At 45.4% G+C, this 27,949-nt stretch overlaps 1 protein-coding gene across 1 annotated transcript; it reads right to left on the bottom strand.

The window, feature by feature from the left end:
• Positions 1-7,421: 7,421 nt before the first annotated feature.
• LOC110331324 (ADP-ribosylation factor 2) lies at positions 7,422-26,323 on the bottom strand. Its single transcript, XM_021211810.2, has 5 exons — positions 26,227-26,323; positions 23,678-23,844; positions 19,543-19,653; positions 11,076-11,200; positions 7,422-9,172 (listed from the first exon to the last, which is right to left on the bottom strand). The coding sequence occupies exons 2-5, from the start codon at positions 23,823-23,825 to the stop codon at positions 9,011-9,013; spliced, it is 546 nt and encodes a 181-aa protein (XP_021067469.1). The 5' UTR covers positions 23,826-23,844; positions 26,227-26,323; the 3' UTR covers positions 7,422-9,010.
• Between the last annotated feature and the right edge of the window lie 1,626 nt (positions 26,324-27,949).

Genomic DNA, 27,949 nt, shown 5'->3' with positions numbered 1-27,949 from the left:
TCTCTTTCCCTCTGCCTTTCTACAATAAAGCTCTAAAACCATAGACTGTCTCTGTTCATCAAGGCCCGCTGTGCTTGGATGATGGGATAGGCTTTCTCCTAATGAGCTCTAATCTCCCAATGGAAGGCCTTCCTGTGCTCCAGTCAAGGCCCGGACTAAGGACTCTCACCTGCGTGGGAACCTCTCTCCTTCTGCCCTCTCTCCCATAACCCTGGGGCCGAGAGTGTCGCCCCGGGGACCCTGGCTTCAGGAACTGCCCTTTGTCCACCCCCCATCAAGTGGGGTCAGTGTCTGGGATGCCCACCCGGGCCGAGTGGAAAGCGTCCAGCAGCCCTCCCATGTCCGCTTGCCCAGAGCACAGGAGGAACTCTGACCGGACGTGGGCTCCTCCCTCCCCCTTTCCCCTTCACCCCCTTTAATTCCCAACAGAACCCAGGACCTCAGATGTGGTAAAAGGGTACTATGCCCTGAGTTATAGCCCAGGCCCTTGTGACATCTGCCATTTCTCTGTAGTCAGATGGGCTTTGAGCCTTTATTAAACAGCAGCTATAATAAGCAGTGGAGTTCACTGATTAACTTCCTCTCCACTGGCAGCTTGGTAATGACCGCACTGCCGACTATATTGCGTGCTTCTGTGTGGCAAAGCATCTGACAGAACTTTTAGAACAGACTTACTTACTCCCTTTGTGTGTGTGTATAAATGTTTGTCCGCGTGTATGTGTGTGTACCGTGAGTGTGCTTGATGCCCTGGGAGGTCCGAAGGCAGCATTGGTTCCCTTGAAACTGGAGTTACAGATGGATGTGGACCACCATGTGGGTGCTGGGAGCCTAGCCCTCTGCAGCAAGACCACAATGTGCCTGAGCCACCTCTCCAGCCCCCTGAAGGTACTTTACATTTTTTTTTTATAATTTATGTGCATTGGTGTTTTGCCTGCATATGTGTCTGAGAGCACCAGACAAGAGTGAACTGCTGTGTGGGAGCTCAGAATTGAACCCATAAACTGTGGAAGAACAACAAGTGCTCTTAACCACTGAGCCATCTCTCCAGCCCCTGAAAGTACTTTAAGTACTTCAAAAATTAATACACACAGATATATGTGTGTGTGTGTGTGTGTGTGTGTGTGTGTGTATTAATTTATTTTTGTATGGGAGTGTGCCTGTGCCACGGTGGGCACATGCAGATTGACCAGAGGACAACTTGTGGGAGTCAGTTCTATCTTGTGGATCCCGGCAAGCAAACTCGGGTCCTAAGCCTTAGTAGAAAGCACCTTCACCCCCTGAGCCATCTTGCTGACTCCTGATAGACTTTCTCAGGACTCCTGGTGGACAAGAAGAAATAGGGGCTGAGGCTTAAACTATGCTTAGCCAAATCGAACAGGGCTGGGCATCCATGTGTGAACAGTGGGAAAGCATCCACCATAAAGCACATTACAGATGTTCAATACATTCCTGTCACACTAAATGAGCCCAGCTGGAAGGTGCTTCTGTGGCATGCCCCAGTGTCATTCAGTGTGAGAAGATGACATCTGTGTCGTGGTCTCAATTGGCAGAAGACGAAACTTGGAGAACTGGTTCATTCTATGGAAAAAATCCAAGACTGGAAAAGCAGCCAAAAGGTTAGGGCAGAAACCTCAATTGAAACGAGACAAATGCAAGTCAATTATTTGATCCCTAAGAGCAGCGACACACTTAAAGAATCGGGCAGAAGGGGGGCTGGAGAGATGGCTCAGCTGTTAAGACTGACTGCTCTCCTGAAGGTCCTGAGTTCAAATCCCAGCAACCACATGGTGGCTCACAACCATCTGTAATGAGATCTGATGCCCTCTTCTGAGGTGTCTGAAGACAGCTAGTGTACTTACACATAATAAATAAATAAATCTTTAACAAATAAAAAATAAAAAATAAAAATGGGCAGCCTCAGTGTGTTTTGTTAGTATGAAGCTGCAGATGCAACCTTTACCTAGAGGAGGGAGAAGAGGTTGCACATACCGAGTGCTTTCTGTAAGCAGGTACAGTGCTGTGTTCACATGCCTGATCTCACTAGGTCTGTCGTGGTCCTGATCCAAAAAGATACCCAGATCTGGGGATATGATTCTCTTGGCAGAGTATCTGCTTGGTATTCCTGAGTCGTGGGTTCAAGTCCCAGCACCACATAGAACTGGGGCACGATGCCCTAGGCCTGTAACCTCAGCACTCAAGAACTAGAGGCAGGAAGATCAGAAGTTCAATGTCATCCTTAGCCATGTATTAATTAGAATCCAGGGGCCACATGAGATTCTATTTCCAAAATAAATAAATAAATAAATAAATAAAATATGCCTAGGTCAGCATGGTAGCACATGCATGTAATCCTGGCCCTTGGGAGACTGAGACAGACAGATCAGGAGTTGGAGAGCAGCCTGGACTACATAGTAACAGACAGCGAGTCTAAAGCCTACAAACGCAAGCAAAGCCCGTCTATTGCATTGGAAAGGGGAAAGGTTACGGTATGCGCGCTCAGAAGGCAAAGGACAATATCAGAAAGGACAGACTATGCTGGTGATTGAAGCGGCTGGGTGTTCAGTCTTGTTGGTTTTGTGAGGGCAGAGTCTTGTTTTGTCAAACAGACATGTCTCAAACTAAAGTCATGCGCTACCACACCACTGTGTGCTTACACTTTCCAAAGCTCCTTCACAGGGGAGGGAAAATGAAGTTAGATTCCATTGGGATGGAGTCACAGTCGGGCCAAGAAGGAACTGAGCACCGCCCCCCTCTGAAGCCCTCTCCCCGGGTGGGTGGAGCATCCTCTGAAGCCCTCTCCCCGGTGGGTGGAGCATCCTCTGAAGCCCTCCCCCGGGTGGGTGGAGCTAGAAAATGCCTGGAACAATCGGGATTCAAGGGCGGATGGAGTGTGGCCTGCCTGGCTCTGCCCTGAAGCAGTTTAGTGGAGGGGTTTGTGCAGTGACGGGAAGGTGTGCTCCAAAGTCAAGATGAAAGAAAGTGTAATTACGGGTAACGACGACACTTGATTGGATCCTAGTTTGGGGAGAGAAATGCCATTATAAAAAGCAGCAGGAGTCAAGCAGAAAGTGGATGACATTAGAAAATGACTGAGGATTTCCTTCCAGATGACAGGGAACTTGTCACCTTCCATTCTTTGTCCCTCCCTTCCTCTGCCCCTCCCCCATGCAACCCAGGCTTGCCTTGAACTTGCACCCTTGCCTTGAAGCCCCTGCTGCACTTGCCTGACACTCTCATCTTGTGCGCCTTTTTAGCCCCCCTTTAAAGACGCATTTACTTTTATTTAGGCATCCCGGGTGGGGAAGCATACGTTGAGTGCAGGTGAATGTGAAGTCCAGAAGAGGGCCTCAGCTCCCCCCCCCCCCGGAGCCGGAATTGAGCGCCACCCGATATGGGCATGAGGGAACTGAACTCTGGTCTTGTAGGAAAGCAGACGGTGGAGCCATCTCTCCAGCTCTTTAGTTGTCTGTCGTTGATGGAAGCGCCCCTCACTTCCATCCCTGCTGATGTTCTCAGGGGCAAAGGCTCACGATGGCTGATATTTTTAAAGAAGGCAGCAAAAGAAAAGCGAAACTGGAGGCTTGCAGAGGGAATGTGGCCAACGCAAGCAGCAGTCTTCGCTCACTTACTTGCTTAGACAAAGACTTCCCAAATACTTCAACTTCCATGCTTGAAACTTTTATAAATAATAATAATAATAAATCAGTTGGGAAAACCAGGCAGTTGCTTGTTATCCCACCACTGAGTAGGTGGAGGAAGGAGGAAGCAGTTCAGAGGCAAACCTGGACTATACAGCCAAGGTCTTGTCTCAAAGGGAAAATGGGAGAGAAAAGTGAGAGGAGTGAGTTGGTAAACATGTACTTCCCGGGCATCGATCGTGGTAGCTTAGCGCTTTGCACACCAGTCCATGTGACCTCACCCGTCTGCCAGGGGTCAGCAGAGCCCTTCAGCTGGTTCCTGTTCTGTATCTTATTATTATCAGGCCTGGCTGCTTGAGGCTTTCATTGCTTTATTGGTTTAGCCGCCATCACCAAGCCAATCTGAGCCCCCCCCCCCAAAGATTACACAGGGAGACAGCATTACTACAATCCCCCCAGTAACTCAGAAGTCCTCCGTTCTCAGAAGTAGGTATTTTTCACCATGGTCACACATCTGGCCTGTGATGGAACAAGAATTTAAATCCAGTATCTTGGGCCTAGGATCCAATTACAGCTGGATATATATCTTAAATTCCCCTGTATTTTAGAATGTTGACAAGCCCCAGCAAGTAGAAAACGGGCATCTAGAACTCTCACACTGTGAAAAACACTTGGTATTTCTCCCTGGGGTGGAATGACTTGAGAGAAACAATGACTGCCGTTGAGCTCTCCGGTGTGCTGCAGGGCAACAGGAGTTTACTTGAGTACAAACATAGGCTAGAACGATGGCGTTCACCTGATTCGTGCATACCATCCCGCTGGAGTGACTCGCTCTGAGAAGCCCTGAGTTCCCCAGCACTAAAATTAGAGCAGAGGCATGGCTGCACTCTCTCCTTACATCTGTGGCCACTCAGAACAAATTCTTGTTCCACCACAAGTACACTTTCCCCTGTTCCATACTTTACTGAGGTAAAACATCCACACCACACAACCCACCCATGGTTAAGTGGACAACTGGATAGATCTTGTGTAAGAATTAACACAGCCACATTTCTGAGTGTTTATGGTTTTCCATGTCCTTCTTGCCTCCCAGCTGACCTCTGGGGCCAGCTGCTTGGTCTTCCATGGTATCCAGAACAGCGCTGTGTACTCAGAAGAGTTTGGGTCCCAGTATCATGGACCTGCTTTTGAACTGTGTCTGGTGTTTCCAGCAAGTCACATTAACTTCTTCGTCATTGCTTTATACTGTATGTATATGTAAGTGAGCATGGGCATGCCATGGCACACATGAAAACCAGAGGACTTGCAGATTTTTTTTCTGTCCAGCACATAAGTGTTCTGGGAGTGGCACTCGGGCTGCCTCACCTGCAAGCACTCTTCCCAAGTCTTCTCTCTGTCTCTGTCTCTCTGTCTCTCTGTCTCTTCCCCTCTTCCCCTCTTGCTATGCAGCCTAGATGGCCTGGAACTCTCAGCGGTTCTCCACAGTGCAGGGGTCACTTTATCTTTTTATACTTGAGACGCCTTTGTAATGCAGACGCCGTTCATGTGGCCCACTGGGGAAGAGAATTATGACTTCATGATTACCTCTGAATGTTCCCCGCTCAGATGTCTGCTTCACCTTTCTCTTCCAGGCACTCCAGTTTACTGGATCACTCCCAGTGCCCAGGCCTTACTACCTGCAAAGAGCTATAGATTCCCTTCTACTTGGGAAGCCCAGAGAGCATTCAGACAGGGCTGTTAGAGGAACTGGGGTGAAGCAGCAGCACCACCTAGTGGTAATTAGGATAAACACAAGCTTGCGCTGGCTGTGTCCCCAGGAAATCCTTCTAGATGGGGCATCCCACGCCACACACTAGAGAAGGTGACAAGGGTGTGAATGAGAAAAATGAGAAAAGTTCACAGTATGATGCTCCACCAGCTCTCCAGAGACTTGGACAGTGAGCTAGAGGGTATGGAAGACTGGGAGCAGGCAGGCTTCGACGCTGGGGGATGCTGGGCAGTGATTGCTGAGAGACCTTTTATAAAAAAATGTGTATGGGTATTTTGTTTGCAAGTATGTCTGTTCCATTTGTATCTCAGAAACCAGAAATGGGTGCCAGGTCCCCTAAGACTGGAGTCAGAGACAGTTGTAGTGCTGGAAATCAAATTCAAGTCCTTTGGAAAAGCAACCAGTGCTCTAAACTGCTGAGCCATCTCTCCTTCCCTGACATTGTCTTTCCTATAAAAAAGACTCTCAGGCTAGAGGGATCACTCAATGGTTAATAGCACTGGCTACTCTTCGAGAGGAACCAGGTTCAATTCTCAGAACCCACATGGTAGCTAACAACCATCTGTAACTTCAGTTCCAGGAGATCCTCTGGCCTCTGGAGGTACCAGACACACAAGCAGTACATAGACATGCATGCAGTCAAAACACCCAAACTCATAAAATTTAAAAAAGAAAAAGCTCTCAAAAATCACAGTATGGATGCCCACATCCATGAATATACTAATCACTACTTAGAAGCCTCTCCCATAGCCTATCACCAGGGCTTCCACGTATTGCATGACAATGTCTACCTGATGTCTGCCAAGGACCCTAGGTCACTTTAGTCATATGAGAAACCTACTTTAAAACGGACCACATATTCTTCCTGTCCTAACACCATGGAAATACCCTCAACTACTGAGGCATGGTGTTTAACACATCAATTACATGCTCTGCACTATACTGGTAACTCTTGGGCCCAGCCATCCTTAGCATCCCATACTCTGACATTTACAAAGGCCCATGCCCCTGAGAAGCCTTGAGAGCATTTCTAGGACAGGGGCGTGAGGATCTACTGGTATGTGGCAGAGCTCTGTGTTCTCTGTCCTAGCCTGAGCTCTTCCCTTCTGACCAGGAAACCACAGCCCTTTCATACCTGGTGTCACACTGTAGTAGTGACCCTACCCTTCCTACTGTGGTAAAGTCCATGGTCACCTGCACGTGATGCAGCCTCGGTGCTTCTAAAACATTCAGCAGCTCCCCAGCCCCTATCCAGAGACAGAGCAGCTGAGTGCTTCCCAGATCGTGTGGGAAAGAAGAGGGGACAGGTACCAAGGGACCCTGGGCTTCTTTTGGTGCTGATGCAAGTCACCTAAAATTGGCAGAGGCATACTCTGTGAATATGGTGACTCACTGACCTGTACAATAAGAATAAAAACCTAAAGGAAGCAGGTTGAGCTCCCACAGTCTGCTCTTTACATGAGTATCTGGGCCAGTCTTGCTGCACAGAGCATGCTTATAAAGACCAGAGCTCTCAGCAGCACCAGGAAAAGGCAAGGCTAAAGCAACTCTCTGATGCTATTAGCAATGCTGGGCAATGGGGGCACCATTAGCGCTGCTGTCCTTGGTTAAACACCATGACATCTGGGGACAGAGCAGAGCAAGACACTCAAAGGCATGGAACATTTACTCCTCAGCCTCTGAGGTCAGTGCTGGCATCTCAAGCTGACAGGCTCTGACACACCAAGGCTAATGGTGAGTGGCTGGAGAGCAGGGCAAGCTAGACTTGAAAATGGCTTCCCAGGACCAGGTCTCTGTTCAAAATCCTAGTGAAGTAACCTAACTTGCACTTTACTGACATCTCAGTTCTAAGGCCACTTGAGATGTCGTGTGAGGTGCCAGGAAGGAGGCAGGCAGGGGTCTGAGGGTGCGGCATGTCCTGGTGTGTCCTGGGTGCATATCCCAAGGTTTTAGAAGAAAGTCAGAAATCAGGGGAAAGAGACTTGAGCCAGCTCAGACATCCAGGAGTACATGACCATGTCTACTTCCCAGTAAGTTCTTTATTGTCTAACCAATCACCACATGTTTACCGAAGCCCAGCACCAGGCCAGGCACACTAAGCATAATTACAAAGGGCAAGAGCTCCCAGCCAATGGGAGGTGTACAATTTCAACATTTCTCAGGAATTCATCTGTGATTAAAAATCACATCTGGACTTAGTCACCAGTATTGCAATGAACATTCTTTAAGATACTTTTTAAAGAAAAACATTACAGCCCACATTTACAATGGCATGGAATTTCTTTCCTAGTATAACTTTGTTACCAATGAACAATATTTATTTGAAGTTCAGTTTGTGTTCCCCCTCCTGTAGCAGGGATCAAGTTTTTCTGAAAGGAGTTTTAAAACGTTAAGCAGTAAAAGGGCTTAGGGACAAATGTGGCCCAGAGCTGTGTGGCCAGAAGGGCTTAGGGCTGAAGCCAGCTCCTCTCTGGGCCTTCCTATCACTACATCTGCAAGACAACACAGCACACATCTCCAAGCCACTCTTCAGATGCCACTGCCATTGAGGAGGGAGCCTATGCCTCGAGAGCAGTCTAAGTAAAAGATGCTTCTCGGAGCAAAGTTTAGCACCATCCCAGGGAGTACCAGGGGCCACTGGGAACATCATCTCCTACATTAACCTGACTTTCTCACGGACTCTCAGAACTCATGGTTGTGCAGTTCTGGAAACAGATACTAACCAAAAGCCTACAGTACACTGGGACAACGGGACACAGTGACAACTCCACCCAGGACAACTGTCTGCTTCGTGTGAAGAACACTCAGCACAGAGCAGAGAAGTGGGAGCAGCAGCCTCGAGGGCCTGAGCCATGACGCCAGAACACAAGAGCTACCTCCCTTCACTTCCTCCAGCCGACCTTCACTCCACCATGGACCGTGAGGTTCAGGGGAAGAGTCCTGGCCTCCTGTTGGGCCAGCAGCCCACAGAGTTTCCATTTGGCAAGTATGGAACAGGCTGGAAACTTCTCTAGTGTTACAGTCTTGATACTCTAATGAAAAAGGTCACTGATTCCTTGGGCTAAAACAAGCTAAATGAGTCAGTCTGAACTAACAGAACTTTGGGGAAGTATTCCCTCTGAACCTCTTCACACCTGTGGTAATAACACATCTTTTCTTCTCGAGAGCTTTAAAGCACTACCAGTGAGCTGCTAGCTTTGGCACAATGGGAAGAATGACAGATCCTTCCTTTCTTTTTATAAAAGGACATTGAAGCCCAACAGAATTCTGGGTACATGCAGAGGCCAGACCCAGGATGGCAACAACAGGACCTGTCTGGCTCCTGCTCTCTTCTTTTCCAGCCAGAGACACTCTGGCTATCACACCCTGGGAGGCCTCAGCAAAAATGACCATCAAAGCTAGTGAAATGGAAGGTAGCATTCAAAATGTAACACTGGTTTTCTTAAAATGGAATACTGGTTTTCGTATAGTGTGTATAAGGCACGGTGTGAGAAAGCTGCCCCCACTCCAGCCACACAGCCCCATGGGCTCCTCACACGCTCACATGCACACGGGAAAGGCCAGCTGGCTTTGCCACAATGCATGGGGAATGGGTTGCTTCTGATCACTTCTGGTTTTTGAGCTGGTTGGAGAGCCAGTCCAGGCCTTCGTAAAGCCCATCTCCACTGGTCGCACAGGTAGCCTGAATGTACCAGTTTCTCTGGCGAAGGGAGTGTAAGCCAAGCTTGTCTGTGATCTCTGCTGCGTTCATAGCATTAGGAAGATCCTTAAAGAAAACAAGCAAACAGTTTACCAACCTGGATTCATGCAATGCAACAGGATCTTCCTCTGAAAGATACCCCGTCCTACTTCAGTAGCTCAGACCCAAAACCTTAGCTTTTTCTTTCTCAGTCCACACAGCAGGAAATCCCAACAGTCCTACCATCAGAATTAACTCTGAATCTGACCACCTCTCACCATTCTCTCTGCCACCACACCCTGATCCGACCCCACCACAGTTCACCTGGGTAATGGAAATAACCTCCTCACTGGTCACCCTGATTCTGTGCTTGCCCCTAAGGCCTATTTTCAGATCACATCCTCCTACCAAAACCTCGCCAAAGTGCCCCTTCTTCCATAGAAGAGTCAAGGCTACCACTGTTGCCTGCCAGGCTTCGGGACCTCTTTTAACTGGTCAACTTCATCTTTTTTATTATAGCATCCCTATGTGTAAACCATTTGATAAAAGCTATTTACTCTGTGTGGTAACTGACTACATGACAACATGTCTCTTTTAACTAGAATGTAAAGCAGTTAGTTATCTTTCTCTTTTCTCTCTGCCCCATACCTAAGAATACAGTAAGCTAAAACTAAACTAGAATATATTAGCATCAAGGGAAGATCTAGATGTACTGATATGGAAGAATGTCAAACAGATGCTAAATAAGAATATAGGCTACACAGAAGATGGCCTAATTGGCCATCATTGGGAAGAGAGGCCCCTTGGTCTTGCAAACTTTATATGCCCCAGCACAGGGGAAGGCCAGGGCCGAGAGTGGGAGTGGGTGGGTAGGGAAGCAGGGGTGGGGGAGGGTATGGGGAACTTTTGGGATAGCATTTGAAATGTAAATAAAGAAAATAATTTAAAAAAAATAGAATAGAGGCTACAAAACAATGCAAACCATCATCTCCGGGACTTAAATAGGGTCTACAATCACATAATTGCTTATAGAGGCATACAAAGTCTTGTCTCTGGAAAGAGATTCAAGAAATCTGACTTTTATCTGACAATCAAAGCTAAAGGAATGGAAGGTAGCACTCAGAATGTAACACTGGTTTTCTTTAATGGAATACTGGTTTTTGGACAGCCTGGGTGAGTCACAGTGTGAGAAAGCTGCCCCACTCCCAGCCACACAGTCCCAAGGGCTCCTCACACGCTCACGTGCACACAGGAAAAAGGTTTCATTTGACATTCTAAACTTTGGCTTGTTCTGTTTTTATCATTAAAAACAAAGCCATGATTTTCTTCCTTAAAGAATGTTCTGTCCAGTGAAACTGCCTGGGACCCTATCGGCACCACACAGTAACAGGGAGTTCATCAGGATCCAGCCACCACAGGAAGTCCTGCTTATGGAGAGGAAGTGACATGAAGAACTGCCTTCGGCAAGTGTGAAGTGACAAGACTGACGGCAGCACTGTCCTTACTGTACAATCTCAGCTGCAAACAGGATGGAGGAAGGGGATGCACAGCCCCGAGAACAAAGGTCACCTCCAGGGATCCAATCTTCCCTGTGTGTCCACTCCTCATTCTGCTTTGTGAACCTGCAGCTCCTTCCCTCCTGGCTCAGACTAAGTCATGCCCAGCACTTCCCACAGCCACTCTGCACTCCCTTCCTCCACACCACTTAGCACCAGACAGACTAAGTAGTCTTAATTAACTGCCTCTCCTCCCACTACAAAGCAAACACAAATGCAGGAATTTCTGTGTCTTGTTCATTGCTAAGTACACAATACCTGCAACAGAGCCTGGAACTTAGCAGATGCTCCATTAGTATTTATGGAGTGGTATATGACATTCTAAAAAGGAGATGGAGGAGGAGGCAGACATCTAATTTAGGTATCTTATATTTAAGTGTGCCATCTGGCAGTACACTTCAGTCTCAGTGTTCAGAAAGCCAACAAGCACATACCTGTTTGTTTACAAACACCAACAAGACTGCATCTCTGAGCTCATCTTCTGCTAGCATTCTGGTCAGTTCTTCCCGGGCCTCGTTGACCCGCTCTCGGTCATTACTATCAACCACGAAAATCAGACCTGAGAAGAAATCCCAAGCATGTTAGCACATGGCCCTGGAGAGAGCAGCTCTTCATATATCCACACAGCTGCTCCTGCTCACAGCGAGGCTTCACTGGAGGCAGGCAACAAGAAGATGGTGCAGGCTTGTAACCCCAACACTCCACAGGCTGAGGCAGAAGTATCACCTACAAGTTCAAAGTCAGGCTGAGCTATTAATACATTGTGAGACTCTGTTTCCATTTTTTTCCTTTTCTTTTTTCCCATCATTCTTTTTAGAAAGTCTATATAATCTCCAAAGCTAGGAAGCTTACTGTACACTCATCTCACTGTCTTGTTCAGAAGGATTGCAGCCCTTCACCAGATTAACCAGAAAGAACAAAGAAAAGTTATGGTTAGTGATTAGTCACTAAATTTCCATCTCAGAGGGGAAAAGGATTTTGGAAGAACATGGTGTATACAGTGACAGTGTTTAAGGATGATCTCTAAAACAGAGACCTGAAGGCTAGGAGTGGGTATGCTGCCTTGGAAGTGGTCCCAGGAAAGCAGGTAGAAGGGCTTGAGGGAGGGAGGCCTGAAGGAAGGACAGGCAACAGAAAACTGAACAGTCAAAGCGGCAGCTCCCAGGCAAACAGTGCTGGATGCCACTGGACATTCCAAGCCATGTGAAAGCAGTCTGTCCCTATGAGACAGAAAGGGAAATTGTTTGTCCTTCCATACATACCCAAGGCACCTGAAAGTTATAAAACCCTCAACATTTGTAGGTCACATTTGTGAGGATGTCAAGAGAATCTATGGATACCCACAGTAAAGACTTTGGTTGTCCTTTTGTCGACAGAACCTTCAATGGGGAGTCATTGATGGTGGGGAGCCTACCCGCTAGTTTATACTAATAAGACTGCCTCTGGGGAAAGAGGGAGGCTGGGGTTTAGCTCACATGGTCAAACGATTCACTCCATGTGCCTCTGTAATGAAGTCCCAATAAAACAATGCTCTGAGGAGCTCACACAGGCCTCCCTGGGGGCGGCACTGTTTACTATCTCACATCCATGTGCTAGCAGAAAAGGGTTGCTCCCTGAATCCTGGAACAGTGGCTGGCAGGCACCCTCTATGGTCTTTCCTGTTCACTGCTGCATTTATGTCCTTTTGCTGTAATACAACTGTAATTTCAAGTATAGTCTATCCTGAGTCCTGTGCTTCATTCCCACAAGCTATTAAGCCAGCTAGTAGAGTGAAAACTGCCAAATTATAACCACCCAGCAGGAAGTAAGGGTGGCTGGGGGGGCACCACCCTGCTATAGCTGATGACAGAAGTCATTGTGTCCTTAAATAATCAAAGTAAGAGTTTTAACTGTGCAAGGCAGCCCAGCTCAGGGTAGTGAGTGTCAGCCTTGTAGCTCCCACTGGATCAGCAGAGAAATCTCAGGAGGTGAGAAAGCCAGAGCAGGCTGAAGAAAGAACCACGTTATAACTAAAGGAAGGACTAAAACCTGTATAGGCTTGCCATATTGGCGGAGGAAGCAGTAAAGCAGGAAGAATCTACAGGGGTGGGCAGCAACTCAGTCAGTATTCCACAAAGACAATAACAATAACGAGCTGATGTTTGAATAAAAGCAAGACCTTTGAGACAAAAATGTGACCCAGCGGTCCAAAGAACTTTCTGGATCCTAAGTTGAACAACCAATAGTGACAGCTACTCTGTTTCTGGGATGTGAATGAAAACAAGCAGATTCTTCTGGACATCAATCCAATTGTGGTGGGAACACTACAGTGTTGGACCCTAACACTCTTAAGCTGCCGGCACACTGAAGGTCTCAAACAGTCAGCAGGATATCAGACGCCAGGTCAAGTAATTCAACTGGGGAAACTGCCTGGAAGAAAACACTTGGTCAGAAACTGACGGCTCTCTACACATATCAGAAGAGCCATCGACTGGGTCAAGGTGCCTTGAAGAGGTCCATGAGGAAACAGAAGGCAGCAGAAAAACCCCATAGGAAGTCCACAGGACAGAGGCAGAGGGACTGAAGACACAGTGAGCTGCCGAGAGAACACTGCTAGAGATGCTTGTGCCCAGCTCAGGGCACTTTTCAGGGGGAGACTGCAGGAGGAGAGAGTCTGGTAGAGAGAAGGACGTGGGGTCAGATAACAGAGATTTCACAACTGTCCAAGGGAGAAAACCGGGCCTGGCCCTCTGCCCCTGCCTCTGTGTGTCCCAGGCCCTCTAGGCAGTCTACCCAGCAGACAAGAGCTCTCAAGGCTTCTGACATGCTTAGAATTTTCCTGTAAGTCAAGGCTGTGTCTGATATATCACATCAGATTAAAAAGGGAAAACTCAAGACCCTACCCACACAGGTTTGGTATGCTACCTTAAATTCAAGCAGAGCCTTAGCTGACAATGCAAAACCCACAGAGCACAAGTGAATGTTCTCACTTTGCTACTCCTAACTCAAGGAGAATTTTATGTCCTTCACTGCATACGCCCATCAAGGTGATGTCGTTCATGTGAATAAGACCCAAGCGGCCATGGATAGGGTCCTCTGAAATCAAGAGCCAAATCAGGTGCTTTAAAATAGAGTATTTTAAATAAAATATTTTTTTCCTTAAGAATAAAATAGGGGGCTGGAGAAATGGCTCAATGGTTAAGAGCATCGGCTGTTCTTCCATAGGACCTGGGTTCAATTCCCAGCACCCACACGGGAGCTCACAACTGTCTGTAACTCTAGTTTCAAGGGATCTGACACCCTCATACAGACATGTATGTTGCCAAAACACCAAGGCTTATAAAATAAAAATACATAAATCTTAAAAAAATAAAAAATAAAAAATAATTAAAATAGAAGCTGTGTGTGGTGACACATGCCTTTAATCTCAGCACTCATGAGGTAGAGGCAGGTGGATCTCTGTTAGTTCAAGGCCAGCCTGGCCTACAAGGTGAGTACAGGACAGCCAGGGCTATACAGAGAAACCCTGTCTTGGAAAAAAAATTAAATAATTTCATAGTAGGTCCTACTTTGTATTATTTTAATGCAAGTCTTTATCGAAGAAACCACCATCAGAATGACTACATATAAGAGAAAAGGCACACTGCTACATGAAGAGTTTGTAGAGGAGCCATACATCGCTAGAGGACCATGAGTTCCAGGCAAGCCTCACCTACATATCAAGACCCTGTGGAAGAACACTTGCTTAGCATATGGAAGGTTCTAGATTTGATCTCAGCCTTGCCCCTCACCCTGCAAGTAAGGGGAATATATATATCATATTATTTTATATGTATTATATCATGTAATATATCTTATGTATTATATTGTGATGTATTATGCATATGTATAATGTATATATGTAATATATTATATGCAATTATATTTATCATGTTAGCTACACTTGTAGAAAAAAGTATGTGTGAACAAAAGAAATAAATATGGTTCTGTGTGAAGGTAAACTGAGAAATAAACCTGTTTTCTTTGTATCCCTTTCTCTTTTCTTTTGAGAGATAAACTGCCACTCAGTAATTCAATGAATGGTGGTGGCACATACCTTTAGTCCTAGCACTTGGGAGGCAAAGGTGGGTGTATTTCTGAGTTCAAGGCCAACCTGGTCTACAGATTGAGTTCCAGGACAGCCAGGGTTACACAGAGAGAACCTGTTTCAAACTGCCACCCTCCCCACCAAAAATGAACCCACAAATCAAAGGGAAAAATCCATGTCAAAACTAAAGAGCCATTTTATGTACTCTAGAGTTATCAGTTAGGAAATCAGATAGTCTAAATTCTAGTCTAACAGGTAAGCCAGCATGGGGCTGACCTCCAGCACACTGGCAAAGCATTCTAGCCCCAAGCTCTGAGCTACATCCTCAGGGTAAAAAAAAAAAAAAAAAAAAAAAATTTTTTTTTTTTAAACATCTCACAAAGTTGACAAGGCTGGTCTTGAATTTCTTCAGTAGCCCAGGCAGACTTTGAACTTGTGATTCTCCCTTGCCATTCTGAGTACTTCAGGCCTGTAGCACCAGGCCCAGCTTTTGATGTCTTAATGGAGAATTATAGGCATTCATTAAGGTCTGTCATACTCAACAGACTGATGAAAACAATTTAAATTAAAAGACAGCCTGACCTTTGGGAAGTTGGCAGACAATACAGAGGCAGCATCCAAGACTCCTTGCAGATGAGACACTGGCCAGCCAGAGAGCGCCAGTCCACTGTTCACACAGCTCCCATTCGCTATTTCATAAAGAGTCCAAACTACCATCCCTCAGTCTCAGAACACAGCTACTTCCTGCCATCAAAGCAACAGTTACAGAAATCCTACAAAATTAGGCTTGTTACAAATAGAAAAACAAAATGCTCCTCAGCTTGATGCTTAAATGTGAAAACTGAATAGTGTGGAAAAGAAATGTGGCCAGAGAACAATGTCTGTCTGGAGTTCTGAGTGCTTCTGCCTCAGCCACACAACTGAGAACTTTACAAAATTAATTTTGTTTCAGCCCAGGATTTGGGAAGTAGGCTTTATCCTCGTCTTAAGATGAGGAAATGGTGGCAGAAGAAATGACTTAACTTTCCTAAGGTTTCTTAGCAGCTGTTGTTCAACCCAGCTGTTGTAGTTTATTACAGATAAAAGGTTCAAAGTGGCCAACCTGCTGAACAACTCCACAACAAATACAAACTCTAGTGAGCACCAAAAAATGTATCCTATTTGCAGTACACTAAATCACAATGTAAAATCTATATATCACCATGGAAGTGATATGGTTTTTCTGAAAATGAAGACTGAAGTATTTTTCCTGGCTTCTTTGTATAGAATATTCAGGAAATGCCTTATTTAAAAGGATTTCAGCAGACAACTAGAGGAAGAGTGAGAAGGAGCTGGGGGCATGGCTCGACATGCTTGCTGGCTTAACACACAAGGAAAAACAGCAGCGTTCCAGGCCAGCTTGGATTAGGCAGGGCCCTCTCTCACATTTAACACAATTTAAAGAGACCACCATTCTGTGACGCCTGACCCTTCAATCTTTACCACATGCACTAGGATCTCGTGGTAAAAGCAGACAGTGAGTTCATCTGGGGAAACTGGGCTGACAGCATCCGAGCACATAGGCATCAAAGTATAAAACCCAGTGGCTGCCAGGAGCTCAAGGTGGGAGAGGGCCACTGTGTAATGTGTGCTGGATGTCAGCTGTACAAGGTGATACAGCTTTTGAAGATGGGCAACAGTTTTGATGTACATCATTGTGAATGTATTTAAGCCAGTAAGCTTAAAAGTAGTTTATGTGTGTCTAGGGGCTCTGGGGCAGAGTGCTTACCTAGCATGCTTGAGGCCCTGGGTTTAATCCTGTAGCAGAAACAAAACAGGACAAATTTGGCTAACTCAGGTAGGGTGGCTGCAGTGGGAAGATCCAGAAGATGCTGAGTCTTAAGTGAGCCTGGACTACATAGAACAAGTGCATGTCATTATAAAATGAGAGGGGACAGGGGGTGTTTTATTTTGCTTTTTAAGATTTATTTATTTATTTTATATATGTGAGCACGCTGTTGCTGTCTTCAGACACATCACAAGAGGGCATTGGATCCCATTTCAGATGGTTGTGAGCCACCATGTGGTTGCTGGGAATTGAACTCAGGAGCCAGTGCTCTTAACCACTGAGCAATCTCTCCAGCCTCAAAAGGTTTTTTTGTTTTGTTTTTTGTTTTTGTCTTTTGTTTGTTTGTTTTAATAGTAAAACGACAGTATTATATTTTTGGGCTGGAGAAATGGCTCAGGGGTTAAGAGTACTGACTGCTCTTCCAGAGGTCCTGAGTTCAATTCCCAGCAACCACATGGTGGCTCACAACCATCTGTAGTGGGATCCGATGTTCTCTTCTGGTGTGTCTAAAAGACAGCTACAGTGTGCTCATTTTATAAAATAAATAAATCTTTTTTTAAAAAGTATTATATTTTTATGAGTACTCTGTTGTTTTGTTAGGAGTCACAGAATGGTGGTCTCTTTAAATTATGTTAAATGTCAGAGCCCTGCCTAATCCAAGCTGGTCTGGAACTATCTATCTTCCCTAGTGGTGTTGCTGTTAGGGGTTGAACCTAGGGCCATGCATGCCAAGCAAGCAAGCAAGCACACACACAATGACAACAACAGAATACAAGTACAAAACAACAAATGACAACAGAAAACCCTTTCACCCAGCATCCTGCTCATGGGTAAATCACAATAACTGAACTAACTATGAACTCCGCTGGACCCAGCGGCAGACACCACAATTCTAGCACTCTGGAGGCAGAGCAGGAAAATCTCCAATACCTACAGAAGAGTCACAGCAATATTGTACACAATAGCCAAGTGTTCATCAATAAATGAACAAGCCAGGGCTGGTGCCATATACCTGGAATCCCAACACTATGGAAGACCACCTGATTTTAAGATTTGGAAAGAGACTTGTATGGGCATCATAGTCAGACTCCAATCACAAAAAAAGAAAAAGAAAAAGAAAAAAGAAAACAAAAAAAGCCATGCATGCATGTAGCATGCATGGTGGTGCATATCTGTGCAAACAAACAAAAAGATCACAAGTTCAAGGCCAGCCTTAGCCACGTGAGGTTAAGAGCAGTTTAGGTTACATGAGACTGACCATGGCAATATTATTCAGCAGAATAAAGCCAGGTGTGGTGGCACTCACCTCTAATCCCAGCACTTGAGAGACAGAGTGTGATGGTTTGTATATGCTCGGCTCGGGGAGTGGCAGTGTTGGGAGGTGTGGTCTTGTTGGAGTAGGTGTAGCTTTGTAGGCATGGGCTTTAATACCCTTGTCCTAGCTGCTTGGAAGCCAGTATTCTGCTAGCAGCCTTTAGATGAAGATGTAGAACTCTCAGATCCTTCTGTACCATGCCTGCCTGGATGTTGCCATGTTTCCGCTTGATGATAATGGACTGAACCTCTGAACCTGTAAGCCAGTCCCAACTAAATATTGTCCTTATGAGACTCTCCTTGGTCCCAGTATCCGTTCACAGTAGTAAAACACAGAGGTAATAGGATCTCTGTGAGTTCCAAGCCAGTTTGATATGCATAGAATTGTTACTCTTGGAAGTGATAATTACACGGAGACTGTGGTTTAAAAAAAAAAAAAGTAAGAGACCTCATCAGTTGGAAATGACCACTGAAGGATGGAGAGTGAAAGGCAGCACATCTGGGATGGAAAGTGTTACTGAAAGAGACAGAGTGATGGCACAGTGGGCTCATCACAGTCACCTCTCCCTTTGTATGTTTTTAGTTTCCCACTAAAGAAAGCATCTAGGACTTGGCACATGCACAGGTCTGCTGACAGATGCTTGCCTAACGAGAACTAGGCTCAGTCTGTAGCACTACAAAGAGCTGGGTGTGGTGACACACGTAATGAAGTAATGCAAACACCAGGAGACAAAGACGGGAGGATTAGAAAGTAGAGGCTAACTACACTTGAAATTCCAGGCCATCCTGAGCTACATATGATCTTGTCTCAAAATAAGGAAAACGTTTTTTAAAACCACCTATTTTGAGGAAAGATATCCTAAAATCTACAAGTTAAGAAAATGACTACAAATAGAGTTATGTATCAAGTGTAATAGCTAAAAGAGTATTGTTGAGAAATAAAGGGGCATTTAACCTGGGGCTTTGTCCTCAAGACTGATAAATGCTAAGTCTTTACTGTTAAACACATGCAACAAAAACTCCATCAGCTTCAGAATCTTCAAAAGTGAATATAGTCTAAGTAGACTCCAAAATGAGTAATCCACAGGTACCATACTGTAGAGATTCTCCATGGGAATCGGGTGTGAAAGCCATGGGACAGTCTGTTTCCACCGGCAAGACCCAGCAGGCACCATTTACTGGAAATAAAGCCCTGGGAAACAGTGGCTTAGAGCTGCTTCCCGGAAGTCATGGGTAAGGAAACGAAGGGCAGACCTGAGTGGGTGTCCACGCTTGCTCATCAACACCTGCAGCAGGAGGCCAGCAGGGAAGCATTGTGGCCACACAAGATGATAGGATTTGGGTTCCAGCTACCCCTTTCCTGATGGATTCGATTTTCAGATATTCTCAGCAGATTTAAAGGAGCTGACTAAATTTAAGTTCTTCAAAAGCTGACACTTCATCTAAGAGCAAACATCCCTCCGTCAATAACTGAATGATGAACTCCACTAGGCTAACCGTTTTCTAGCCTTTCTGCAAGGAAAGGAGTTAAAACCCAAGTCCTTTTTTCTGGGACATGTCGAGGAGCCAAGTCACAAAGACACCTCCCCAGTGTGTGCAGGGACAGCTGCTACCCTAACAAAGCAGAGCACCAGCATGGAACCCCAAGTCCCCATCTTTAGACACATTCAGTATGCACACCTCCAGTCTTTACCTTGAGTGTTTTGGAAGTAATGTCGCCACAAAGGTCTAATTTTGTCCTGGCCACCAACATCCCAGACTGTGAAGCTGATGTTTTTGTACTCTACTGTCTCCACATTGAAACCTAAGAAGGGAAGTTAGAAACACTTCATTAGGATTTTCATTGGTTCAACAATTTTAAGTAACTTCACTTAACACTTGAATAGTACTTTTAATTTATAAACCAGTTAGAGAAGACAAAGGAAGTGTGTTGTCTGTCATTCACTGTGCCTGGTGTCTCAAACCGGGCTCTGATTACCCACCCCAAACACCCAACTAATCACCAACTTCCCAGCCCTGCTTTCTCTAACAGAAGGCTTCCAGGTACTTGTGAACAAAAAGAAGTCATCCACAGAAGTGACTTCCACCTCCCACCACACAGTGTAAGAATCTTCTTCCCCACTCTATTCGCTCTCCATTTTAGAACACTGGAGAATGTCTAGTATGTAATGACAATTCCCTCCACCTGTGTGCTGGAGTCAGCCTCTCCAGACGGCTGCAGACTTGCCTACATCGCTAACATCTCCATCCAACCTGTCCTCAGCAAGCCTGTGTATTCAATATTTCACATCTCAAAAAACAAATCTACACTAGCTGTAATCCCAGCACTTCACACAGAGGCAGGCAGATCAAGATTCAGGGCTATCCTCAGCTACCCAAAGAATTCAAGGACAGCTTGGGCAGTACCACATTAAAACCTTATGCATTCCTCTTAAATCCACATCTTTACCCTCTGGGACCTTCTGTTTGTTCTTCTAAAGTCAAGGAAATTTCTGAAAATGAGTAATGAATTCTTTCTAATAATACCTAAATAAAGTTCAAATGAATATGCTAGGAAGTGGTGAATAAAGATACCTCTGAATGACAACTTAGTATACAATAAGGCATTTCACATTACCACGGAAGTTATTCAGTAAATGTTGTCAGGCAACTCCCCACTCCTATAATACCAATGGTCAGCCAATGGTCAAGTATGGATTCCTCAAAAAAATTGAGTTATTATGTGTATGAATATTTTGCATACACACACACACACACACACACACACGTGCATATACATGTACATCACATTTGCATCTGGTACCCAGGGAGAACAGAAGAAGGCAGATGGTTATAAGCTAAGCTATCATGTAGGTGCTGGGAACTTGAACCTGGATCTTATGCAAAACCAGTAAGTACTCTTAAATTCTGAGCCATGTCTCCAGTCACTTATTTTTCTAATAAAAAATATAAACCTTGTAAAATTAGTAGGAGAAAATACTAAGCAAAAGATATGTACTTTGACATCATTTACAAAAACAAACAATTAAGCTTGACACGGTATCAATAAGCCTGAAATTTTAGCACTTGAGAGGATAAAGCAGGAGGATTGCTGCCAGTTTAAGATTACCTATTTAAGGTTTCATAGCATCACCCAGCAAGACTGTGTCTTAAAAAGGAAAAACCAAAACAAACAAAACTAAGGACTGGGGGGCTGGAAAGATGGTTCAGTGGTTAAGAGCACCGCCTGCTCTTCCAAAGGACCCAGGTTCAATCCCCAGCACCCGCATGGCAGCTCACAACTGTCTGTAACGCCAATGCCAAGGGACCTGACAACCTCTCACACCAATGCACATAAAATAAAGTAAATTATTTAAAAAAAAACAAAAACAAAAAACTAAGGACTGGAAAAAAATAGCTTAGGAAGCAAAGTGATTGACTTGCAATCATGAGGGCCTAAATCTAATCCCCAAAACCCAGGGTGGGGAAGGGGCGGGTAGAGAGGTAGCAGGTAGGGAAGTGGAGGGTAGGGAGGTGGCAGGTAGGGAGGAGGTGGGTAGGGGTGGTAGAGGATTTGTAATTCTAGAACTGGAGAGGCACAGACAGGAGGATCCCTGGGGATTGATGCCAACCAGCCTGACCTCATCAGGTGAATTCCACGCCAGTGAGAGATTCCTGTCTTAAAAACTGTGTGTGTGTGTGTGTGTGTGTGTGTATGTGTGTGTGTGTGTAGTGACTGAAGAATGACACCCAAGGCTGTGCTCAGGCACTCTCCAATGCATGTGCACACACACACACACACACAAACATTTATAAATAACCTAACGACTTATCAGTGAATATTACTTTAAAACACAGCCATATGACGGAATACTAAACCAGTTATTAAGATCAGATGATGTCCTGCTGCTGTCACTTTTAACCTAGTGAAGCCAGCTCATCCTTTTAGCCTCAGCTTAAGAGTTAAGTCTCCAGGGTACCTCTTCTGTCAGTGGCTTCCACCTCCTCTTTAGCTGCTTTTACCTAGAGAGCCAGCAAGCCAGACCGCTTTTTCCAGGTAGAGCGGTCTTTATCCCCCAGGAGCCCTGGCTTCCTTAACTAATGGTGGCAGCTTTCAGTTACAGTGATGCTTCACTAGCCAAAGCAAAACACATGGGCAAGTTCAGCACACGAAGGAAGGGATGCAAGGGCAAAGATGCTAAGGGGCGTGACTCACTGGAGGCCATTAGTTCAACAGACTATCACGTCAGTATGCAGTTCATTCACCAAAGATTTATTAGACACCTAACATGGCCAGGCATTTACTCAGATGCTGGGGACAGTGAACAAGACACATGTGGTTCCTTATCTACTCTGTTGGGAAGAAGACAGTGAACAATCAATAAACTACAAATGTTTCCAAGTGCTATTAAGGACTTCAAGTTACTATGGAAACTTAGAGCAAGAAAAAAGGAAAGGAACCTCTGAGAAATAATGCATAAGATGAGATCCAAAAGAATGGGCGGGCAGCATTCACTAGGAAGAAGGCGGGAAAGCATTCCAGAAAAAAAACAATCAAAAGTGAGCACACACACTATTGCATTAGCAACCTGGGAAACAGCACCTATTTTACAAATACATCAATCAAAACCTCTCAATACTAAAAGAAAATTCAAAACTTGTATATTCTTGCATATAAAAATTTACAGATGTATGAATTTCAGTTTTATTTGTGCGGATATATGTGTATAGGCATGCATGAGCCATGTGGCACATGCCACGTCGTACATGTGGAGGCCAGAGGGCAACTTTGTGGAGTCCCAAGAAACAAACTCAGATGGCCAGGCCTGGCAGCAAGAGCCTCAGACAGTGCCCAAAGGCACACACCAGCCTAGAGATCTGGTTTTGTAGGTAAGTCACAAGGCAGAGATTAAGTTCTGTCAAAACTGCTTCTACAAATCTCTTAAAAAGCCCTTAAAACTTAGCACTGGTTCATAGTGAGGATAGATTGCTGAACTCCTTCAGTTGGGGACCATCTCAAGTACTTGTCTTAAGCCACACTGGGAGCACACCTGGCTCAGAGAGATGCTCCCAAGGGGAGCCAGGGAGGATGTCAGTGCTAGTTCCCACCTAGGGCTCATACTAGGTTCCACTCCTACAGAAAGGGTAGACAGTAGAGCTTCCTTATTATCATAACTTTACTATCTTTTCCTCTTAGCAAACAGGGCTAAATGTGCGTAACCTAAATTTGTCCACAAATCCCCTGTAAGCTGAGGGACTTGCCAGGGATGTTAAGAAGCATTTAGAAATATTTATGGTTGGGCACAGTGGTTCACTTAGGAGGATGTCAGAGGGAGTGTCACAAGTTTGAAGCCAGCCTGGTTGCAATAGAAGACCTTGTCTTAAAAAAACCACAACAACCCAACAAATGTATAGAACTTCATTTGGGGCTTTAAACGTTTATGTTCTTGAAGTAGTCAAAGATTTAAAAGAAACAACTATTCGATATAAGAAGCACATCAGGGGCTGGAGGAATGACTCACAGGGTAAAGAGCTTGCTGATCAAGCACGAGGGCCTGAGTTCAGATCCCTACACACACGCAGAAGACAGGCCTGATGGCACATGTCTGTAGCCAGCGCTGCAGGGAGACCCTCAAGCCTGACAGACAGACTGCCTTGTCAGAATGACAGGCTCTGGGTTCAGCAAAGAGACTCTGTCTCAAAAGAAAGGCGGAGAGTGACAGAGGAAAATGTGTGGAAGTGCATACACATATGACACACACACACACAAATGAAAACTTTGAAAAAGTAGCACATCAAAGTGTAACATGCTAAACTATGAACCGGAAAGGCCACAGTCATGGATATACCTATAGTAGGGATGGTTGTCACAATCTCTCCCAGCTTCAATTTGTACAAGATCGTCGTTTTGCCAGCTGCATCTAAGCCCACCATGAGAATCCGCATTTCCTTTTTCCCAAATAGGCTTTTAAACAGCTTTTCAAAAACATTCCCCATTGTAGCTGAATTCTGCAACCTGGAAAAAAAAAGCAAGTTGAACAGTTATTCCTCATTGATATATATATCAATGTATGTATATCTGTGTGTATGTATGTGTGTATATATATATATATATATATATATATATATCTTCCTTATTGGCCAAGCTGTACTTAACTTGTACTAGGAACCATCACTAATTGTGCCATGTATTTTATATGTGTGTGTGTGTGTATGTGTGTATCACATATCACATATCACACACACACATATCATACATACACACACACACACACATATAAAATACATGGCACAATTAGTGATGGTTCCTAGTACAAGTCAAGTACAGCTTGGCCAATAAGGAAGAGAGTGTCTTGTTTTCAAAAGGGGACACCACTAAGCTATCCTCTGATACTCTGCCAGAAAACAGTATTTTCCACTGCAGCATCCAAGTGAGATGTGGGAAGCACACACAGCCTCAATGCCACACTATGGTGGCAGCCTCTAGTCATCTTAAGCATGGAAGAAATGCCATGACATATAACTGTATTTTGTTCTAAGCCCACCTGAATTGAAAATGTATGAAGCAGACATCCTGTTCTCCACAAAACAAAGCTAATTCCTTAGGGTGAGTAAAACGTTGATAACCCTAGGAAATTGTAGTTAGTTGTCCTTGGCTGGCAGACAAGACGAAAACCCAGAGAAGGTCTAGGAAGTTTCAGAGTTGAGGATATCAAGTGTTGAGGAACTCTAAGACACACTCCAAGAAGGCAGAGTTGAGGGAATACTTTAACATCTAGCATCCAATGGGGGTGACCATCTTCTTAAAAATCTATATACAGGGCTGGAGAGATGGCTCAGCGGTTAAGAGCACTGACTGCTCTTAAAGCGGTCCTGCGTTCAATTCCCAGCAACCACATGGTGGCTCACAACCATCTGTAATGAGCTCTGATGCCCTCTTCTGCTGTGTCTGAAGACAGTTACAGTATACTTAGATATAATAATAAATAAATCTTTTTTTAAAAATCTATATACAGATACAAACATGGTTGGCCATACAGGCCTGTGAATGTTCATGAGCCAAAGACAACTCCCAGGTCAAGCAAAAGGTACTTAGCAGACCAGATCATCTCTGTGCCCGTTCCCAGTCATTACTCCCTAGAAGGAATTTATTCTGTTGACTTCTAATAGCTTAAACATCAACTGTTTCATTTTTTCAACCAAATACCTGGCAGGTTATATGACAAAGCAATGAAGTCAGATGTGTTTTTGCACAAAGTACATGGTCTTTGTTTTAACAGATCAGCCTATTTGAATGACATGATGTTTCAGAGTTAAAAGCAGAATTAAGTGCACACCCCGTACATCTTCTGTTGGAGGTGAGGGGGACACTCTAAGGCTGGGACTAAAGCCCCCTCAAAAAACAAACAAACAAAACTCCACAATATATGTGTGTTCCAGAAACTATGGTTTTCATTTTCAAGTTATTCACCAAGGAGAGGTTTAGTGGTATGTGTGTAAGACAGCCATTCATCCAGACGCTAGTGACTCAGAGGGGAGGGTGGCTGATTCCAGAAGTCTCACCTTTGAAAGTCAACAGTTCCTACAGCAGTCTAATATCATGGACTATGACCAAGTACACATCACTCCATTCTACCATAGAGATGGAGAGCACATTCCTCCTGTACACGTGAGAGCCAAATGATCAAAGAAAGAATGACTACTTTCCTCATAGGTTGTCATGGTCTAAGTACCTTGACGCATTCAAAATTCCTAAATTCCTTTCATGTTTCCGGGGGGTGGGGGTGGAGGAGTGTCATAGACCAGGAAACTCAAAGGACCAATTCATTAAGAGGAAAAGGAGGAAACCTCCTGCTTCCAGGCCCCTGGAGGCAGAGTGCCAGATTCCCCTTGTCACCGCACAGCACATTCACAGTTGTCCCGCTGGCTTCCCTTCGTTCGTCTCCCGGCTCCGATGTCCAAAGTCCTAGGCCCGAATGGTGGGCCGAGAGACCCTCTTGAGTAATATCTATCAACCCCAGTTCCCTTTCCCAAACGTCCACGGGGGAAAATCCTAAGTGGCAATGAGAGTGAGACCTCAAGGGCACGAGCGACAGCAGGAGCCAAAGGGGAGCGCGCGCAGAGCCGAGCGCGCGCGCCGACGATCTGGGGTCGGTGAGGGCTCTGTCCGTCTGGGACGCCAGGCCGCTCCCTCGGGACAGCGGGACCGCTACGCCGCAGAGCCCGCCGAACGTCAACCGGCTCCGCGCCTCCTGGCCCGACAGAGGCGGGGAATCCAGTGGACCCAGCCCCTTTCCGCAGGCCGCCACCGCCGCTCTCCGGTGTCCTGTCCGCTGACACGCTGGAAACTAACCGGGTCGCCAGCGGCGCAGTCCCTCACCTGCAGCCCGCGACTCACCTGTCTCGGCAACGAACACCTTCACAAAGCCTCCAGCGAAAACGCCACTCCGCCTTGGCCGCTGTGAGGAATTCGGCTCGCCTCAATAAAATGGCGACTGGCTGGGGGCGGGAACAGCAACCAACCAATCATCCGCCGCCTCCTGGGAACTCTTGCGCCAATGTCCTCGAAGTTTCTTGAATGACAGGAAATCTGACCAATGAAAAGGACAATAAGGCTGGACGGGAATAGGCCCGCCCCCCGCGACCTAGGCGACGGCACCAAGCTCTGAAAAGGCCGGCTTCATCTTCCAATGGGAGCTCACCGCATTCGGGCGAGACGCGCCCACACGCCCCACCCGAAGCTACAGGCGACCAATCAGAAAAGCAAAAGGGTTTCCTATTTGCCCTGCCAATCAACTCTGGGACTTTTCAAGGATTGACCTAACCCGGGGAGCATTCTGACCAACCCAACGCTGGTATGTGGGAGGGGCCAGGTTCACAGAGATATTTAAGGAAATTTGCTGTGGTTGAGCTAAAAGTAGAAACTGGTTTGGAGCACAGTTCTTGGTCAGAAATACCCAGATTCCAACATCGAAATTAGGCCTAAAGAAGATTTCCTATTTGGTATGAAGTTAGACTGCCGCTGTTCTTGTATACAAACTTTCAACATTAGGGAGAAATATACACCACTACCTTAGCAGTCCCCCAAAGCCCCAGTGCGCATTTCATGAGAAAGACCTTAAGTTACTCGGTACTCTAAATAATGTCAACTTGTTTAGTTAAAATGATTACCAAACCCTGTCAATTTTGTGTCACTGAAATAATGGGGGTGGGGGAGGTTAAGGGTGTGGCTCAGTGGTAGAGCACTACTAGACGGGCATGTGATGCCTGGGTTCAGTGCCCTAGCACAGAAAACAGAACCTCGTACGTATATCACTTAACAGCTTTATTCAGTGCTAAAAAGAAACTACCGAAAGCACGAAGTAAACTTAATTGTACATTACTAAGTGAAAGAAGCCAGTCAGAAAAGTCCCATTGTATGCTTGTCTACAAAAACACTTAAGGGTTTCAAGGACTTAGTAGGGGATGGAGCCTAGTGCACTTTTAGAAAAGCAAAAGTATTCTGTATGGTAATAATGATGGGTAGTGCCTGTCACGCAGGTGTCCAAACCCAGGAAATACACAAGCCAAGATGCACTTTCCATTGTATGCTGTGTCAATGTTGGTTCGTCAGTAAGAACAGATGTAGCCCTCTAATGGAGGATGTTAATATCTGGGGAGTATGTTGGCAAGGGGAGGAGGAGAGCATGGGAGATCTTCACACAATCCTGTCAGTTTTGCTGTGAACCTAAAAGCCCTCTAAAAATTACCCTTAAAAATGAGGTGAATGGAGGGAGACTAAGAAATGGCTTCAAGGTTTAGAGCAGTTCCTACCCTTGCAGAGGACTCAAGTTTGGTTCCTAAAACCTATGTTACATGGCTCAACAAGCTCCTGTAACTCCAGCGCCAGGGGATCTGATGCTCTCTTCTCACTTCTTCAGGCACCCACACATATGTGGCATACATGCACATGCTTAAACACACAAATAAAAGTAAATATTTAAAAACATTGCTGTCCACTTGGCATTCAAGTGAGCCATTGAAATAATGAAAGTATATGTTTTATATATATTATATATTCTTATATATTCTTTCTTTCCTTTTTATGGTGGTGAGGATCAAACTCAGAGCCTTGCTCAGGC

This window comes from Mus pahari, chromosome 14, assembly GCF_900095145.1.
Source record: "Mus pahari chromosome 14, PAHARI_EIJ_v1.1, whole genome shotgun sequence".
In the NCBI taxonomy this organism is placed as follows: domain Eukaryota; kingdom Metazoa; phylum Chordata; class Mammalia; order Rodentia; family Muridae; genus Mus; species Mus pahari.
Note: the sequence above shows the minus strand (reverse complement) of the source record. Positions and strands in the feature narration are given on the sequence as shown.

What these genes read in the sequence shown, in the direction of transcription:
- LOC110331324 (XM_021211810.2), bottom strand. Translation starts at nt 23,825, where the DNA reads ATGGGGAATGTTTTTGAAAAGCTGTTTAAAAGCCTATTTGGGAAAAAG. An exon ending in TTACTTCCAAAACACTCAAG is followed by an intron (nt 11,201 to 19,542) that starts GTAAAGACTGGA and finishes ATTTCTTCTCAG; the next exon opens with GTCTGATTTTCGTGGTTGAT. An exon ending in TGGTGTTTGTAAACAAACAG is followed by an intron (nt 9,173 to 11,075) that starts GTATGTGCTTGT and finishes GTTTTCTTTAAG; the next exon opens with GATCTTCCTAATGCTATGAA.